The sequence below is a fragment of the Heteronotia binoei genome, chromosome 7 (assembly GCF_032191835.1).
Source record: "Heteronotia binoei isolate CCM8104 ecotype False Entrance Well chromosome 7, APGP_CSIRO_Hbin_v1, whole genome shotgun sequence".
NCBI lineage: Eukaryota > Metazoa > Chordata > Lepidosauria > Squamata > Gekkonidae > Heteronotia > Heteronotia binoei.
The window spans coordinates 66,740,617-66,758,112 of record NC_083229.1 but is presented as its reverse complement, the minus strand read 5'-3'; the positions used below and the strand labels follow the sequence as shown (position 1 = coordinate 66,758,112).

General features: G+C 42.8%; 1 protein-coding gene across 1 annotated transcript in view; it reads left to right on the top strand.

Moving 5' to 3' along the window:
• The window catches only part of LOC132575216 (lipoxygenase homology domain-containing protein 1-like), a 192,448-nt gene that overhangs the window by 56,667 nt on the left and 118,285 nt on the right, over positions 1-17,496 (top strand). The window contains 3 exon segments of the mRNA XM_060243790.1: positions 487-664; positions 3,404-3,535; positions 17,074-17,276. Of these exon segments, the coding sequence (XP_060099773.1) occupies positions 487-664; positions 3,404-3,535; positions 17,074-17,276 (513 nt within the window).

Genomic DNA, 17,496 nt, shown 5'->3' with positions numbered 1-17,496 from the left:
GTGTAACTTATTTTAGCCAACTTTTGCAAACCTCTCCAGAATCCTGCCAGCCACCATTCTCAAGAAGGTTGGTCAGACAACTAAGATCATCTTGCCAGTTGCCTTTCCTAATTGATGCTGGAGATGCTAGCTTAATGCCTCTGGGCACAAAAGCACACATCAAATCAGGTATGCGGGTAGTTTGGGATACGAGCTACAAAAAAAGTGAGAGAGCGGATTTTTGGTGGACTGACAAAAACAGGAAAAACACAATCCATTCCTACTCACAGACAACTAAAGGTGGGGGGCCTGGATGGGACTAATGGTTCACTCAATGAGGACTGCTACATCCCCATTGCCTCGACCCATACTAACTTCCTTTTCATGAAGTCTCCCTTGCTAGTCATTAAGTACTCAAGAAATATTTCTTAATATTGTCAGTTTTAAGATGTGAAAGTAATGTGAACATTTTGTTGCTGTTTATGATAATAAGCTCCTTATTTACAGGGCACAGGAGATTTAGACTGTCATTTTAAAGTGGAGAAGAATTTAGAAAGTGGGGCAATAAGCCTAGAATCTTCACGAAACAGAGGAATATATGTTGGTCTTCTGCCAGACGGCCAGACCAGACCTGTTGTTTATACTGGAGAAAGCAACATTTTGTTTTATCCACGAGTTCTCAAATGTATGTAACATTTAAATGATATGTATTTTACTTCAGCAATCAGTTTGTCTCTGAAAATTTTATGTACTAATTAAAAATAAGGATAAAAAATGCCATTGCAGGGACTATATTTTGAAGAATGTTCTGAATCACATTACAATATCTAATTCATTACATCTTTCTCTATTACGGATTACTTGACAATACTGAGTGTTACCCCATTTCAACAGGTAATAAGTTGAGTGCTTTCATAATGGTAAACAATTTGGATAGAAACAATCAGAACAGCAGATTTGTAGCTGTCAAACTTTACAGGCTACCTGAAGCACAAATCAGAGGACTGATGCAGAACTTTGTTTACTCTTGACTTCCCTAGCTGGATCTGAAAACACAATTTATATAAAAACTCTAGGTTTTAATGTAATAATATATGGTAAAAAAAAATTCCACATGATTTGAGACATGTGGCAAAGCATTAGCTGATCTCATTCTTGATGTAGCAAGATGTGGATGCTCCATGACTTCTTTATAAAGAACTAAGCCAGGGGTGTCAAACATGCAGCCAAATCAGGCCCCTGGAGGGCTTCTATCAGGCCCCTGAGCAACTGGCCGTTAACTGCTTCCTTCTCCCTCTCCCTTGCTTCCTTCTGCATAACAGCTTGTTTTTCAAGGCTTGCTCAATCGCATAGGAGCAAAGCCTCTATTTTCTCCATTGTCTGAGACTTCTCCCTTGGGAAGAAATCAGAGGCAAACAGAGCTTGCTTTGCCAGGCTCTCTCAATCACACAGCAGAACAACTGAGCCAAGCCTCTTTTCCTTCTATTGGCTGAGGCTTCTTCCCGTCCTCATCCCCTGGGGAAGGAAGGAAAAAGCCAGAGCTTCCTTTGCCCAGTTCCCTGGATCCCATGGGAGAGCTACAAAGAAAGCACTTTTAAGACCAATGAGTGCTAATGTTTTAAGCCTGTTTTAAGGATTTTTAAAAAAAACTTTAATTGTGTTTGTCTGAGTCCTTTACAAAGTTTATATCTCTGCTACCTAATCTTAAATAGGTACACACATGGTCCGGTCCGACATGGCCTGGCCCAGCCCAATATGGCCCAGCCTGACAAGGTCTCATTTACGTCAGATTCAGCCCTCATAACAAATGAGTTTAACACCCCTGAACTAAGCCCTTGCAGCTGTATTGTTAGTATTACATAAATAAAGCATGCCATAGTTATAGATTGACAGATCATTCTAAAATAAAGCCATATATGCAGAATCCTGCTTCTTTTCCCATTTACAGTTTGTAAGGCTATGATCCTAAGGACATGTTCCTGGGAAAAGAATAATATGTGGCTTGTGTCTGAATAGACCTGATGATGATGACTTCATAAACACGCATTTCTTTAATACAACCATCCTGGCTCCTTTTTCATTCAGTGAAAAAGGCACATCTCTAAGCCAGAATACATGATACACCTGATATGTGTTGGGTCCAGTGTTCCCTCTAAGCTGAGTTAGTGTGGTTTTTAGCCTCTGGCTCACAGGTTTTTAGCCTCTGGCTCACAGATTTTTGTCAGCTCAGGAAAAATGGCCCCAGAGCAAACGAATTTATGCAATAGCTCACAGCTTTAATCCAGTAGCTCACATAGTAGATTTTTTGCTCACAAGACTCCACAGCTTAGATGGAGTATTGGTTGGATCATGTGTGCATTGCTTTAGATAGAGAAACATTTCATAAACATACAACAAGGCAACTCACCTCAAACTGCACTCATTTACTTGGCGCTGAGGGAGCGCTGCGAAAGGGCAGATGTTATGTCAGCCCTTGTAGAGCTTCCTCACAACACCAAGGGAACAAGTGCCATTTGAGGTGAGTTCTCTCAATCTATGTCTGCCTGCAATTCCAGTCATGCATCTGTGACGAGACACGTATTGGGCATATGGTGTAATTGAGCCCCGAATGACCCCTGAACTCGCAGCTTCTTTTCTCTTGAGGTTTACCCACAATGGTCAACACCAATTTGTGCTGGGTAAGCAAAGGTTTTGTGTCAAACCTTTAAAATGTACGTTTGAGAAATGTCTCTTGATACTGCTACCAAACCTGAGCATCAGTCAAAACAAATAAATACATTAAATGGAATACTGAGTTCCAGAACCATTTCACACCTTAGTTGAGCAGCAGATGTTCACTGAGCCCCTATAAGAAACCATGAATGGTGGGAAATCGGAAACTTCACGTTAGAGAAAACTATCAATATGTTCACCTGAAAGGCTAAAGAAAAATCAAGTAATGAGAGCAGTATTTTAACTACATTAGCCATCATTGATGGTTTGTAATGGGCTTAAATATCAAGTGGACTTCTAGGTTGCTGCCATGTGTTGAAGTTAATGGAATGTGCACAGAAGCAGTAATTGAGAGACTGCTTCCATATTCACTTTTATTTGAAGGCGGCTTTAGTCAATGCTTCTTTGAAAAAAGAAGGGCATGCAGGTATAGAGAGAGAGAGCAGAGGAACATTCCTTGGGGACAAGCCACTTAATGTGTACATAAATGATGTTACTAATCAAAACTTATTACTATGTCATTTTGTGTCAGGAGGTGAATGAATATTAAGAAATGATGAGCTTCTAAGAGAGAAAGTTAATTATCTATAACTTTTCAATTCATATGAGGGGAAATGTCCATTACAAGACCTGTAAGATTCTTTAAAGTACAGGAAGTTTCTCAAAGCATTAAAAGTGATGTTTTTTAATATTTCCTTTAATTAACACAAAGTTGGCAGAGAAAAGCCAATGGGAACATCTGCAACTGCTGCCCAACAGAAAGAAGGGATCAGAGAATCCAAACAGCCCCGATCAGGAATACAGAATCTAGTGAACCATGGCCCATCTGATTCTTCTCTCTCAAGTAAGGACACATGGCTTTAGATTCAACACTGCAACACTGTTTTTGTCTTGCTTCCATTTGGCAGCTCGGTGATATCTGCCTGAGCTAGCTACCACCAAGTTTCTCACTATTTATGCTTTATAGATGAATTGGGGATGGATAATTTAAATTGAAAATCTGAAAACTTAAATCTGTAATAGTCAATAATGGACGGTTTGGCTGTCTTCTGAACTGGAAGCATAGCTTTCAAGAATCTTGTTATAGTTAACTTCTCAGTAATTTTCCTGTGCATTAAACTTTATTATATTTCTTTTGTATACAGCCATATCACCTTCCTTAACAACAATAAGCTCCTATTGAACTATGACAAATCTAAAATTGTTGTTTTTTCCAAATCTTGGAAACCAACTAAATGGTCAATAGGCGGCAAAGAGATAGAACAAGTAAAATACTACAAATACCTAGGAATTCATTTTCAATATAACACACTTTGGACTAATCATCGTAACTGTATAATTAAGTCAGTCAATGTTAGCGTTGCTATCCAGCGCTTCTTTTACAGCAGAGGCAATCTGTTTATCCCAGCCGCGCTAAAAATCTTTAAGGCTAAAGTGATACCGGAGCTTTTATATGGGGTCCCAGTGTGGATCACAGCCTTGGATAATAACATTGAAGGTGTCCAATCAAAATTCCTATGGAAAATTCTGGGATTCCCAAAGTGCGTACCATATGCAGCTTTGTGTTTAGAAACAGGGACGAATCTTGTGGAAACACAAACATGGCTAATGTCATTTAAATACTGACTACGGCTACATTTCCACTCAGAAAGCCTTTTATATCAACTGCTCTCAGAATCTAATTTGTCAAATTGGCTAGTATTTATTGAGAGGAAAATTAAATCTGTGGGCATTGATTTAGATTCACTTCTTATGCTATCCTTAAAAGATGCTTTTTTGAAACTTAAGCTCAGAATTCTAGATATTGACAAGAGAGGAGGTCCTACAACTGATAGACAAATTAAAAACTAATAAGTCACCAGGTCCGGATGGCATACATCCAAGAGTTCTGAAAGAACTCAAAGTTGAACTTGTGGATCTTCTGACAAAAATATGTAATCTTTCATTGAAATCTGCCTCCGTTCTTGAAGACTGGAAGGTAGCAAATGTCACCCCCATCTTTAAAAAGGGTTCCAGAAGAGATCCAGGAAATTACAGTCCAGTCAATCTGACTTCAATACCGGGAAAGTTGGTAGAAACCATTATCAAGGACAAAATGAGTAGGCACATTGATGAACACGGGTTATTGAGGAAGACTCAGCATGGGTTCTGTAAGGGAAGATCTTGCTTCACTAACCTGTTACATTTCTTTGAGGGGGTGAACAAACATGTGGCCAAAGGGGACCCAATAGATGTTGTTTACCTTGACTTCCAGAAAGCTTTTGATAAAGTTCCTCATCTAAGGCTCTTTAGAAAGCTCAAGAGTCATGGAGTAAAAGGACAGGTCCTCTTGTGGATCAAAAACTGGCTAATTAATAGGAAGCAAAGAGTGCGTATAAATGGGAAGTCTTCGCAGTGGAGGATAGTAAGCAGTGGGGTACTGGGTCCCATACTCTTTAACTTGTTCATAAATGATTTGGAGTTGGGAGTGAGCAGTGAAGTGGCCAAGTTTGCAGATGACACTAAATTGTTCAGGGTGGTGAGAACCAGAGAGGATTGTGAGGAACTCCAAAGGGATCTGTTGAGGCAGGGTGAGTGGGCGTCAACGTGGCAGATGAGGTTCAATGTGGCCAAGTGCAAAGTAATGCACATTGGGGCCAAGAATCCCAGCTACAAATACAAGTTGATGGGGTGTGAACTGGCAGAGACTGACCAAGAGAGATATCTTAGGGTCGTGGTAGATAACTCAGTGAAAATGTCAAGACAGTGTGCGATTGCAATAAAAAAGGCCAACGCCATGCTGGGAATTATTAGGAAGGGAATTGAAAACAAATCAGCCAGTATCATAATGCCCCTGTATAAATCGATGGTGCGGTCTCATTTGGAATACTGTGTGCAGTTCTGGTCACCGCACCTCAAAAAGAATATTATAGCATTGGAAAAAGTCCAGAAAAGGGCAACCAGAATGATTAAAGAGTTGGAACACTTTCCTTATGAAGAAAGGTTAAAACGCTTGGGACTCTTTAGCTTGGAGAAACGTCGACTGTGGGGTGACATGATAGAGGTTTACAAGATAAAGCATGGGAACTTGTGGGCATTCGATGAAATTGCTGAGCAGTCAGGTTAAAACGGATAAAAGGAAGTACTTCTTCATCCAAAGGGTGATTAACATGTGGAATTCACTGCCACAGGAGGTGGCTACAAGCATAGACAGCTTCAAGAGGGGGTTAGATAAAAATATGGAGCAGAGGTCCATCCATGGCTCTTAGCCACAGTGTGTGTGTGTGTGTGTGTGTATTATTTTTTTGGGGGGCCACTGTGTGCCACAGAGTGATGGGCTATTGGCCTGATCCAACATGGCTTCTCTTATGTTCTTATGTTTAGGGATTTCCTGATGAAAGTTCATGATCATGTAGGACCTAAGCATCATTCATAGTTCTGGCACATTATTTAAATGATTTACATGATGAAAAAAATAGCCCCTCCCCCCAGCCTCTTTAGTTTGCAGTCTGACTATACACATCATCATCATCATTTTATTTGTATCCCGCCCTCCCCGCCGAAGCAGGCTCAAGGCGGCTAACAACATTAAATCAATACATTAAATTATACAATGATATTCGAAACAATAACTAATTTAACAATTTAATTAAAATTCTAAAATTAATAAAATTGACATCCTGGTGCTATTATAACAGATGGTAATTTTTTTCTTCTTAGCAGTCTCTCTTTAATCAGTGTAGGCCATCCTAAAAAGGATGGTCTTGCAGGCCCTGCGGAACTGTTCAAAATCCCACAGGGCCCGCATTTCTTCCGGAAGCTGGTTCCATAGGTGTGGAGCCACTACAGAGAAAGCCCGGGTGCGGGTACTCTGTAGTTTTACCTCTTTCGGCCTGGGGATAGTCAGCAGGTTCTTCTCTGCTGACCTCAGTGCTCTCTGGAGTTCTTTGGGGAAAGACGGTCCCTCAGGTAGGCAGGTGCTCGGCCATATAGGGCTTTAAAGGTGACAACCAGCACTTTGTAATGAATCCGGTATGTAACTGGCAGCCAGTGCAGTTCACGCAGCCCCGGCTGTATGTGCTCCCACTTTGGGAGCCCCAATAACAGTCTAGCAGCCGTGTTCTGCACCAGCTGCAGCTTCCGGGTTCGGCACAAAGACAGCCCCATGTAGAGGACATTACAGTAATCTAGTCTCGAGGTGACCGTTGCATTGATCACTGTTGCTAGGTCCTGACGCTCTAGGAAGGGGGCCAACTGCTTTGCCCGCCTCAAATGGAAAAAGGCTGACTTAGCAGTGGCTGTTATCTGGGCCTCCATTGATAATGAAGGCTTCAGTAGAACTCCCAGGCTCCTGACCCGGCACGCCGCTTTCAGTGGCGCCCCATCAAAAACCGGGAGAGGTATTTCCCTCCCCAGAGTGCCCCGACCAAGGCAAAGGACCTCTGTCTTCACTGGATTCAGTTTCAGCCCACTCAGCCTCAACCAAGTTGCCATGGCCTGCAGTGCCAGGTCCAAATTCTCTGGGACGCAGTCAGGCCAGCCGTCCATTAGCAGATAGAGCTGGGTGTCATTCGCATACTGGTGACACCCAAGCCCATACCTCCGGGCAATCTGGGCAAGGGGGCGCATATAGATATTAAATAGCATCGGTGAGAGAACTGCTCCCTGAGGCACCCCACAGTGTAGTGTGCGCCTCTGGGACAGCTCATCCCCGATTGCCACCCTTTGTCCCCGATCCTCAAGGAAGGAGGAGAGCCATTGTAAAGCCAACCCCCTAACCCCAGCATCGGCGAGGTGGCGGGTCAGTAGCCGATGGTCGACCGTGTCGAACGCAGCCAACAGATCTAACAACATCAGCACCGCCACCTTGATCCAGATGCCGCTGGAGGTCATCTGCCAAGGCGACCAGCACTGTCTCCGTCCCATGACCTGGATGAAAGCCGAACTGGCAAGAGTCTGGGATGGAAGCAGCATCCAGAAAACCCATTGATATAATATCAAGATGACACGAATCAGTCAATATTTATAGATATGTTTATTTCATTCCAGATCTGCTGGGCAGTGTAGTCCAGCATGTTCATTAAGGATAGCTCCAACATGACTTTCAATTTAATGTATTCCCTGACATTCTGTATCAGGTCAACTATCTACAATGTAATGTTCTTGAAATGTGTAGGGCACATTTGTCTATATGATTTCATTGGTTTTTAGCCTATTTTTTTTCTCCGCAAGGAACTTCTCACCACACAGAAGGACCTCGTGTCACCACTTACATAATCCGCCAGTTATAAACAGTTCAGAGGATATCCTTCACTAGGGTTATGCACAGAGCTATTTAACGTCTAACCCTCCCTCTTCTTTTTTCTGAACTCCTGTTCCTAAAAAGAAAGACACCAATGGTGGATATGCTGGGAGTCTGAGTTCTCAGACCAGTCGGGTATGAGAAGCAGTCTTAACTCCTCCCCAGGCCCATCAAGGTTGGCCTTCAATGTTGTCAGGATGGGTGTGGTGGTGGTGGTGATGAAGTTACAGCTTTCCTTGGCATACCATTGTATGCAGGCTAAGATAAGTTAAGGGCAACTTTAGGCCTCCTTGTGCTTGGAGTATGATGTGATTGCCTTAGCAGTGGCATGTCTCTGGCAACCCATTAGGTATGATGTCCACACTGATAAGTCGGCCTTTACTAAAGGTCAGAACAGTTGTCAATTAATAAATCCCAGTAGAACCCATGTATCCTGTGTGGCATCTTTACTCTCAAGACGAGGAGTGTCCAGAGCTGGATCCAGGTTGGGGTTCTTGTCCTTGTGCAGTCCCACATGGGTCTTGTGCATGCGCAGGCCTGCCTTCAGATGTTTTTTAGATAGCCTAGTGATAGGTGGGATGAGCCCCCCCGTTCATCCAATTGGTCCACTTCCTGCCTAGTGGATGTGTATAAAAGGTGGTGGTCTCTGCACACTCCCTCAGTTCTACTTTCACTACCTCTAGTGTTAGTACTCCAGCCTAGTACTCTTCATCATACTTACTTCAGCGACATATTTCTCCTCAGTTCATGATGGCTGCAACTAAACCCTCTGGGTTTAGAAATGTATAGAATGTGGGGCTAGCATGCTCAAAACTGATGACCATCTGCCTTGGGGAGGCACAAAATGTCAATACCTGCCCTATCTGCCAAAAATTCACACACAAGATTTACCCTTTGAAGGAACATCCCTAATCTTCGAATCAAAGAATAAATTCTTGAGAAAGAAATGCAAAAACAAGCAAACAGCCCGTTCCTATGGTGTCTCCAACCCTCCAGGCAAAGATATCAGCACAAGCCGCAACAGTCGAAGTACCAATACCAACCATATTTCAACTATTGCGCAAGATACCAATACCAGTATCTTCCAGCTAGACAATATACACCACTGGCCCAGCCTAACCAACTCCACTCCAACCGTAGAACTAGGAATCTGCAGAGCCAGCAGCAGAACAACAGGGAACAACCGCAACAGGAGAAACTGATCTTCTGACTGGCTGTAATGTCTGCATCACCCCCTTTTCATAGAGGGCTTTCATTACTTACCTCCGTGGACTCAAGTTTTCACAGATGCACGGGTCTTAAATATAATTGTGTTAGGTTATAGATTAGAGTTTGCTACGTTAACGGTTTTGCACTTGCCTAACTGCCAGTCATGGGCGGTACAGCCCCTAGTTAATGCTGAGTTGCAAATGTTACTGAAAAAGGGTGTGGTGGAGGAAGTGCCTTTGACAAATAACCTTACTGGGTTTTATTCTAGGTTTTTTGTAGTACAGAAGTTTGATGGAGGGTTCTGACCTATGCTAGACCTTCGAGGACTGAATGTATTTCTCTCAGTCAAAAAGTTTAAAATGTTTTCACTGTCCATGTTGCCTCAGTTCCTTAATAGGACACGTGGTTTGTGGTCTTGGATCTCAAGGACACATATTTTCATGTACAGATACATTACAGTGATTGCAAGTACCTCAGGTTTACTGTAGGCTCCTCTATCTACCAATTTTCCTCCCTTCCCTTCGGGTTGGCCACTGCACTACGGGTTTTCATCAAGGTGGTGGCAGTAGTGGTAGCATTTCTCAGATCATAAGGATACACTATCTTTCCATATCTTGACGATTGGCTTTTTATCTCACAATCTGAGCTACAATTACAAGCACACATAAATCTAACATTACAATGGTGTGCCTGCCTAGGCTTGCAGGTGAACCTAAAGAAATCTTGCTTAACAGCTGCTAGAACAGTTGATTTTATAAGTGCAATGATAGATTCCATCAGTGGTCGTCTCTATCTCCCTCAAGACTGTGTGCACAAGTTAATTGCCATCACACTTACCTGCAAATGGTGCAGAAGGTATTCAACCCACTGCATTCAAAAATTGCTTGACATTATGGCATCCTCAGTATTGGTGGTACTCTGTGCCAGATTATACTTGAGGACTCTGCGGAACTGATTTTTCCGAGCGTTCACCCCAATGGGATTCTAGCTTCAAGCATATAACGCTGCCCCATTATGTACAACAAGATATAACCTGGTGATCTATTAAATCTAACCTAGTAGTGGGAACACCATTTGGCTCCTTCAGGACCATAGCCATAGGGGGCCTAGGGGGGGCAGCCCCTCTATTAAACCCCCCTTCCCCTGTAGGCCCCCTTCGTTCAGCACCATTGAACTTGTATCCCCCACCACCGCATCACCCACCTGCTGCCCGTGCCTCCTCTGCCAGCCCACTGCTGCTACTGCAATTACCCATCCCTCCATTCCCTTCGCCTCCCCGCTGTGTGATCATGGCAGAGCCCAGGTGCAGCACAATGTGATCACACAGAGGGGGGAAGGCAACAGGAAGAGAAAGGAAAGGAGGGGGTGGGGGAGCCGGCAAATGAGACACAGGCCACCACGGTGGGCATGCAGCATGCTGGGGGGGGGGGTGTGAAGGGAAGGAAAAGGAAAGGAGGGATGGGCAGCGGTAGTAGCAGCAGGTGGGCAAAGGAGGTGCAAGCGGGCGGTGCACTGGGGGGGTGCAAAGGGAAGGAGTGGGCAGGCACTGCACCGGGGGGGGTGAAAGGAAGGGAAAGAGGGTTTGGCAGTGGCCGGCAGGTGGGCAGAGGAGGCAGGGAAACTCATGGAGTTTGCGCAAAGAGTTCCTCAAGAGGAGCCCTCTGTGCAAATGGGCCCATCTGGCCCCATGCTCCCCCACCAAATTTCTTACCTTGGGGGCCTGTCCATCCAAAATTTTCTGGCCAGGGGCCTGGGCACCTTCTGTCATGATTACATTGTGACTACTGATGCATCCCTAATGGGATGGGGAGCACATTGTCTAGATCAGGTAACCCATGGCCTCTAGACACAGTATGAACAATCCTTACATATCAATGTGCTAGAACTGATAGCAGTATTATACACCCTTAATTCCTTCACAGATATCCTGTCTGACCACTCTGTGCTGATTCAGATGGACAGCGTCATAACTATGTACTATATAAACAAGCAGGGTGGAACAACATCACTCCTGCTTTGCAGACAAGCTATAAGGATATGACAATGGGCAATAAAGCATCATGCTTCCCTCCAAGCTATGGTGGGGTCAACAATACTCTAGCAGACCACTGAAGTCAGTTAACCACTGACAATTACCTCTGGTCTCTAAAGCAGACAATATTCCAGTTCCTGTGCAACATGTGAGGAACCCCACAAATAGACCTGTTAGCCATTCGTTACAATGCCAAGCTTCCCAGCTTTTGCACCAGAGCGGATCATTAGGTGATGCTTTCCAGATAGCATGGACCAGGAATTTTCTTTATGCATTTCCACCTCTGTCACTGCTCCTGCAAGTGGTAGCGCAGCTACAATCCCCCGGCTCCCACTGTATACTAATAGCACCATTCTGGACTCGCCAAATTTGGTTTCCCCTCCTGTTCCAGAGGTCTCACAGAATCCATCTGCGATTACCACTCGCTCAACCTCCTCAGTGTTCCTCATGGGGGCTGCCCAGATCTCCAGAGGTTACAATGAAGGGCTAGCTGATTGTCCCAACAACTCATCCAATTACTCACAGGAGGTCAAATATATATTAACAGATTCAAGGAAGTCATCCACCCATGCTTCGTATGCACTGAAATTTACAATTTTGTCTCACTGGTTAAAGGGGTCCAACTTCAAGCCCCACTCTGCTCCCCTACCTATTGTGTTAGATTTTCTAATGTCCCTAAAAAAGAAGAGTCTTGCAAATTCTTCAATAAACGTTTATTTGGCAGCAATATTGTTCTATCACATGTTATAGATGGTTATACCTTGTTTTCCCATCCACTGGCAAAATTGTTTCTTAAAGGTTTGAATAATGTATACCCTCCAGCACCTCAATGGTCCTTAACCTTGGTCCTCGAGGCTCTGATAGATGTCCCCTTCGAACCGCTAGGGAGGATCTCAATACACATGCTCACCCTATAGGTAGCATTCCTCATGGCCATAACTTCGGCCAGAAGGGTAAGTGAGCTGGCCACCTTAAGGGCGGATATACCATTCCTATAATTTTACCCCAGTAAAATAGTTATCAAGCCAAGCCTCAACTTTCTACCAAAGGTAGTTTCCAAATTTCACATAGGGAAATTTGTAGTTCTCCCAGCATTTCCTGGAACCCCATTACCACCTGAACAACAGCGACTGCATAACATTGATATCAGGCGCCGTCTCCTTTTTTATTTGGCAAGAACTAGAAATTTTCAGCGTTAACTGAGGCTATATCTATGCCATTCAGAAGCAAGGAAGGGCAATGCAGCATCTTCACAGACCATCTCCAGATGGATGGTCACTGCCATCTCTGTGGCTTACACTGCAAAAGACACACCATGTCCACCAATAGTGAAAGCACACTCTATGAGGTCAACGGCCACTTCCAAAGCTTACTCTAGGAGAGTCTCCATAGTGGAAAAATGCAACACAGCCACTTGGTCCTCAGCGGACACATTCATAGTACATTACCTAAGAGACACAGACCACTCAAGGGAGGCGAAGGTGGCCAGAGCAGTTTTGAGCTTGGCAATTTATTAAGATGTCCTTTTCACCCCACCTACATTGGCTGCAGCATCTAGCCTGGTAGTCTCCCATGTGGGACTGCACAAGGACAACAACAATGAAAACAAGGTTGCAGCAGTAACCGCTGTTCATTGAGTTGCCTTGTCAGGCACACATCCCTCCCACCTGCCCTGCATGAGAAGAGTCACAGCTGACCTCCTTGCAGGAATCAGCATATTGTTCTCATACTCAGCCAATGACACTTCTCAAGGCGGCTCAGCAGAACAGAGGGAGTGTGTGGAGCCTGCCCCCTTTTATAAACGTCCGTTAGGTGGGAAGCAGACCCGTTGAATGAAAGGGGGGGCTCCTTCCACCTATCACTAGGCTATCTAAAAAACTTCTGGAGGCAGACCTGCACATGTGCAGTACCCATTTGCGCCTGCATAAGGCAACTCAACGAACAGCGGTTACCACTGCAACCCTGTTTTCCAATGCAAATCCTCTGGCCACTGCAAAGGTGTGCTCCTCACAGCTCATCAACAGGGACTAGAAGAGGACAAGGAGCTTAGCTGTGGCTTCAGAGGCAAGGCCAGTGGTTAGTTTAGCTGCAGGGCCAGGCATCTTCAGGGCAACAGAAGTGGGTAGTGAGATGGCAATGTCATGACTTCAAGTTCCGGCAGGCCAGAAACTAATGCCATACCTTTGCCAACAGAGACCCAATCAAGACAGGCAGGTAACAGACCAGAGCAAAGTTGGCCATAAGGGGGCACAGACCATGAATCCCAAATGTCTCCCAGGACTGGCTGGCTCCCCATGCACCAGAGGAAGGAGGAGAAACTTGCAGGAACTGTAAGGAGCTATTTAAGGAGATGATTACGGATGGGCACAAACCAGGAAAATTCAGGTAATAGGCCAGAGCAAAGCTGGCTATAAGGGGGCACAGACCATGAATCCCAAATTCATGAATTACAAATTAATTCATGACTTGCTCCATTTTCAAACCACAAACTGTTAGGAATTTTGAGCCACCATAAAAACTGGTTTGGTTTGTGAGGTTCATGACCCAGTAGAATGCCCCTCCCCAGCATAATAAAAACACCAAACTCCTCTACCTGCTCTCCAAGCAGAGTTATAACTAGGTGGGGGCCATGAGGGCAGCACCCCCTCCCAAATCTGCCAGACATACCCTCTCCTGGTCCCTCAATCCCCACCTTTTCTTTATGCTTCACTAATTAAATTAGCATCCCCCTGCATCCCCTCCAGAAAAAAAAATCCTAGATATGAACCTGTTTGGTGAGGACTGGATTTACAGGGTTTGAGTTACAGCCCCCCAAAGAAGGTGCCCCCCAGGGAAGTGCTTCCTGGAATGAAAACCTGTCATTTCAAGTCTGTGTGAGGTATATCCACTCATGAACCAGCACAAACCTCCACAATGTCAAAGCTCATGGGAAGTTTATGCTGGGTGCCCCACAAAGTTGACTTTGTGAATTACAAACAGGGCAACATTCATGATGAATTTTGCTTTGAGGTTTGATTTGTGCCCATCCCTAGTTCTGATTATGGAGAAAGGTCAGAGAGAAGGGCAGGAGACCAAAGAGAGAATTCCAACAGGAGGAAATGGACCAGGGTGATTCGGCCTCTCCATTTCTAGTCTCAGGCCTCTGCAGGGGTGGAGGGTAAACTCAGTATGAGTTCTGTGACCTCATTCCCAAGGAGGCAGCAGTGCAACACCTTCATTCAACAACCCATGAGCCATAGACTGTCTGACAGCCTTTCCTGCTAGTGGCGGCCCACTTTCCCACAGGGGAAGGAAAGACCCATTCCCCTTAAACCATCTAAAATTTTATTCCATAATGGACTTATTCCTTGGTTAATTATAAAAACACTACATTCATTTTAAAGACTATGGTAAAGACAGAATTCTTTTTTCTATTTCAAGGAGATAAGAGCCATGTGCAGCTGTGTGACAGTGTGATGTAAGACTATAGAAGATTTTATGACTCATTTTAAACTAAATGTTGCTAAAAATATTGTTACCAGATTAGTTGGAAACTGACAGGATGATTTATCATTTTTATTTAGCTTGATATTGTTCATTCTCCATGGAAATGTAGAGTGTATACAGCTGCATAAACCTGCATGTAAGAATTACTTTAAGCTAAATGTTGCTTTAAAAGCTGTTGACTGGGGTAACTTAACGTTATAATAAAGACATAATGGCTTGATCCTTCCCCTATCCTACCACACCACTTAGCAATGTTTAATGCCTTCCTCTAGACTAAGAAGACTTCCTCCAACAAAAGACCTACATAATTTGGAGGAAGGCTGCTTAGACTTGAGGAAAGCTGCTTGAAGGAAGGCTGGATCCACCCCACCGACACAGTGTATTTAACTTGAATGGCACTTGCAAGTAGACTTTTCATAACAGCTCTGTTAGTGTAAAGCTGCTCATGGATCTTTCCTGAAAGAAGTATCCTGATTATGTAAATATTTTCCCAAAAGTGTTCATCAACATTCCAGAAGTGCTATTTGAGGAAATGGCAAGGATCAGCCCTAATTAAATAGATTCTGTAATAACAAATACACATGCTAAGGAGGCAGATTTCAACCAAATATTTGACTGTTTAAAACAATTTTATTAATAACATATGGTAACAGTATCTGTTTATATCATTACTATCCCTAACCCATGTGATATTTTCTGATCCCCCCTAATTTCAACCAAATATTTGAATAAATTTGCATTATAGTAATGGAGATTGGACTATTTACCAAGCCGTTATTATTGAAAATCCTCCATATCCCTATTGTTACCGGTGACTACCCTAGCTAAGGCCTGATTTCAGTGCTACTTTTAGATGTGGTAAACTTATCAACAATTGTTTTTACAACATCAAGTCTGGAGGGGTAAATATGCAAAAAAAATTATTTAGGCAATTTGTGCTGTTTTTTGGTTTTGCAAGACCATTTTATTTAAATATGCCTTTACCTGCTAAGAATTGATTGGTTTTTCCTACCTCTGGGTAAACTCCAGTTTTCAATTGTTTGCCTTGATATGATAAATATTGGCTGTCACACTGTAGCAGGGAACATATTTAAATAAAATAGCTCACAAATCGGGTGTTGTGAAATACTCTTGGACTGATTTTCCACATCAAAAAGAATTGTAAAAACAAAACCTTAGATTGTTTTTTGATATTGCTCTGATTTGTCCTTGATATAAGAAAACACACTGGAAGTTCTAATAATATCTATGTGGCTGTTTTTATGTTTCAGTTAAGCATTTTTAAAAGGACTTTATGTTGTTGGGTTCAGGTTTATATTGGAGAAACTGAAATACTTTTTAAAGGAGTCTGTTTTCAGCACTCATTAAGGCTTCCACACTATAAATGTTAATCATTACTTACACATTCCCACCTTTTTTGTCGAAGAAGGAAAGTGTTTATTCTAACGGTAGAAATGCTATCACATATGAGGTGGAATAACAGAGAGCTTCTGTTCTCTGTGTCCCTCACCCACTTTTCACTGGCACATTTCACAAGATCACTGTCAGTTTCATTTGCTACTCCTGACACTAGCAGATTCTGAATCAGAATTTTCACACCCTCATTCCTTGAGAAATACATGATTCAAGCAATCCGTAATTAGCTTGCAGAGATTTTTAAAGCAAAGAACCAGGTGATTTATTGAATGCTTAGTTTTTCAGATGTCAGGTTTTAGATATCAGATGTCCATGCCATTATTATTGAAAATCCTGCATATCCCTATTGTTACCAATTACTACCCTAAGGCCTAATTTCATTGCTACTTTTGGATGTGCTAAATTTTATTATTTTCTGATATATTTTATGATTTTATGATGTAACATACCTGCCTTAATACAGATAAACGTCAAACAATGCCGGGACCACAGAGGTTAACAATCAGGAAATGACAGAAAAGATACTTTCCGTGTTACAAAACAATATCAAAATATAATTACAATACTTTCCATTCACAACATAGTATTACAATGTAAATTTCAGTAACAAATTCAGTGACAAATACCATCCAAAGCACACAACTTCACTACTGTCCATAAGATGATATCAGGTTCTTTCCAAACAATACAGTCTGATGATGCAAAACGGGTCCATTCTCATTTTGGATCCTTATGATCCTCTGTGACCGTCTTATTAATTTTGAATGCTGTAGTCTGATGGTGCCTTATTTCTTTACTATACACTGTTTTCAATGAAATGCTGAAAGATGGAGAAAGAACAGTAGCGTTCTAGTAATGAAATAACTTAGAGATGCCTAGAAAACAGTGTATACTAAAGAAATAAGGCACCATCAGACTACTGCATTCAAAATTAATATTGACATTTTGTACTTTGCAGAGTAAATGAGAAATATCCAAGAGAGTAAGTCTCCTTTCCTTTCAGATGATAAATGGAAAGTGTCATTGCTGACGGGAAACTCAGGAACCCAAGCAAATGTCACTCTATGGATATATGGAGATGAAGGAATTGCTGGACCAATAACTCTTGGCAAAGAAAACAGAGAACAGCTGTTTCTGCCTGGGATGGAGAATGAATTTCAGGTAGCTGGCAAAAGCTGAGAATATTATTTTGCTGCATCTTAAAAGGTTATTCTCTTTTGTTTGGGAGAATGCATTCTTCTATGTTTACTGCCTCCAATATATCTCTAACGTCTCTGGATTCAGCAGTAAATCAGCTAAGTGTATATAGCAAACAGCAAAGGGAATATTCTGTTCTGTCATATCTTACCAGACCAGGGGCAACTGAAAAAGCTAATTGTTT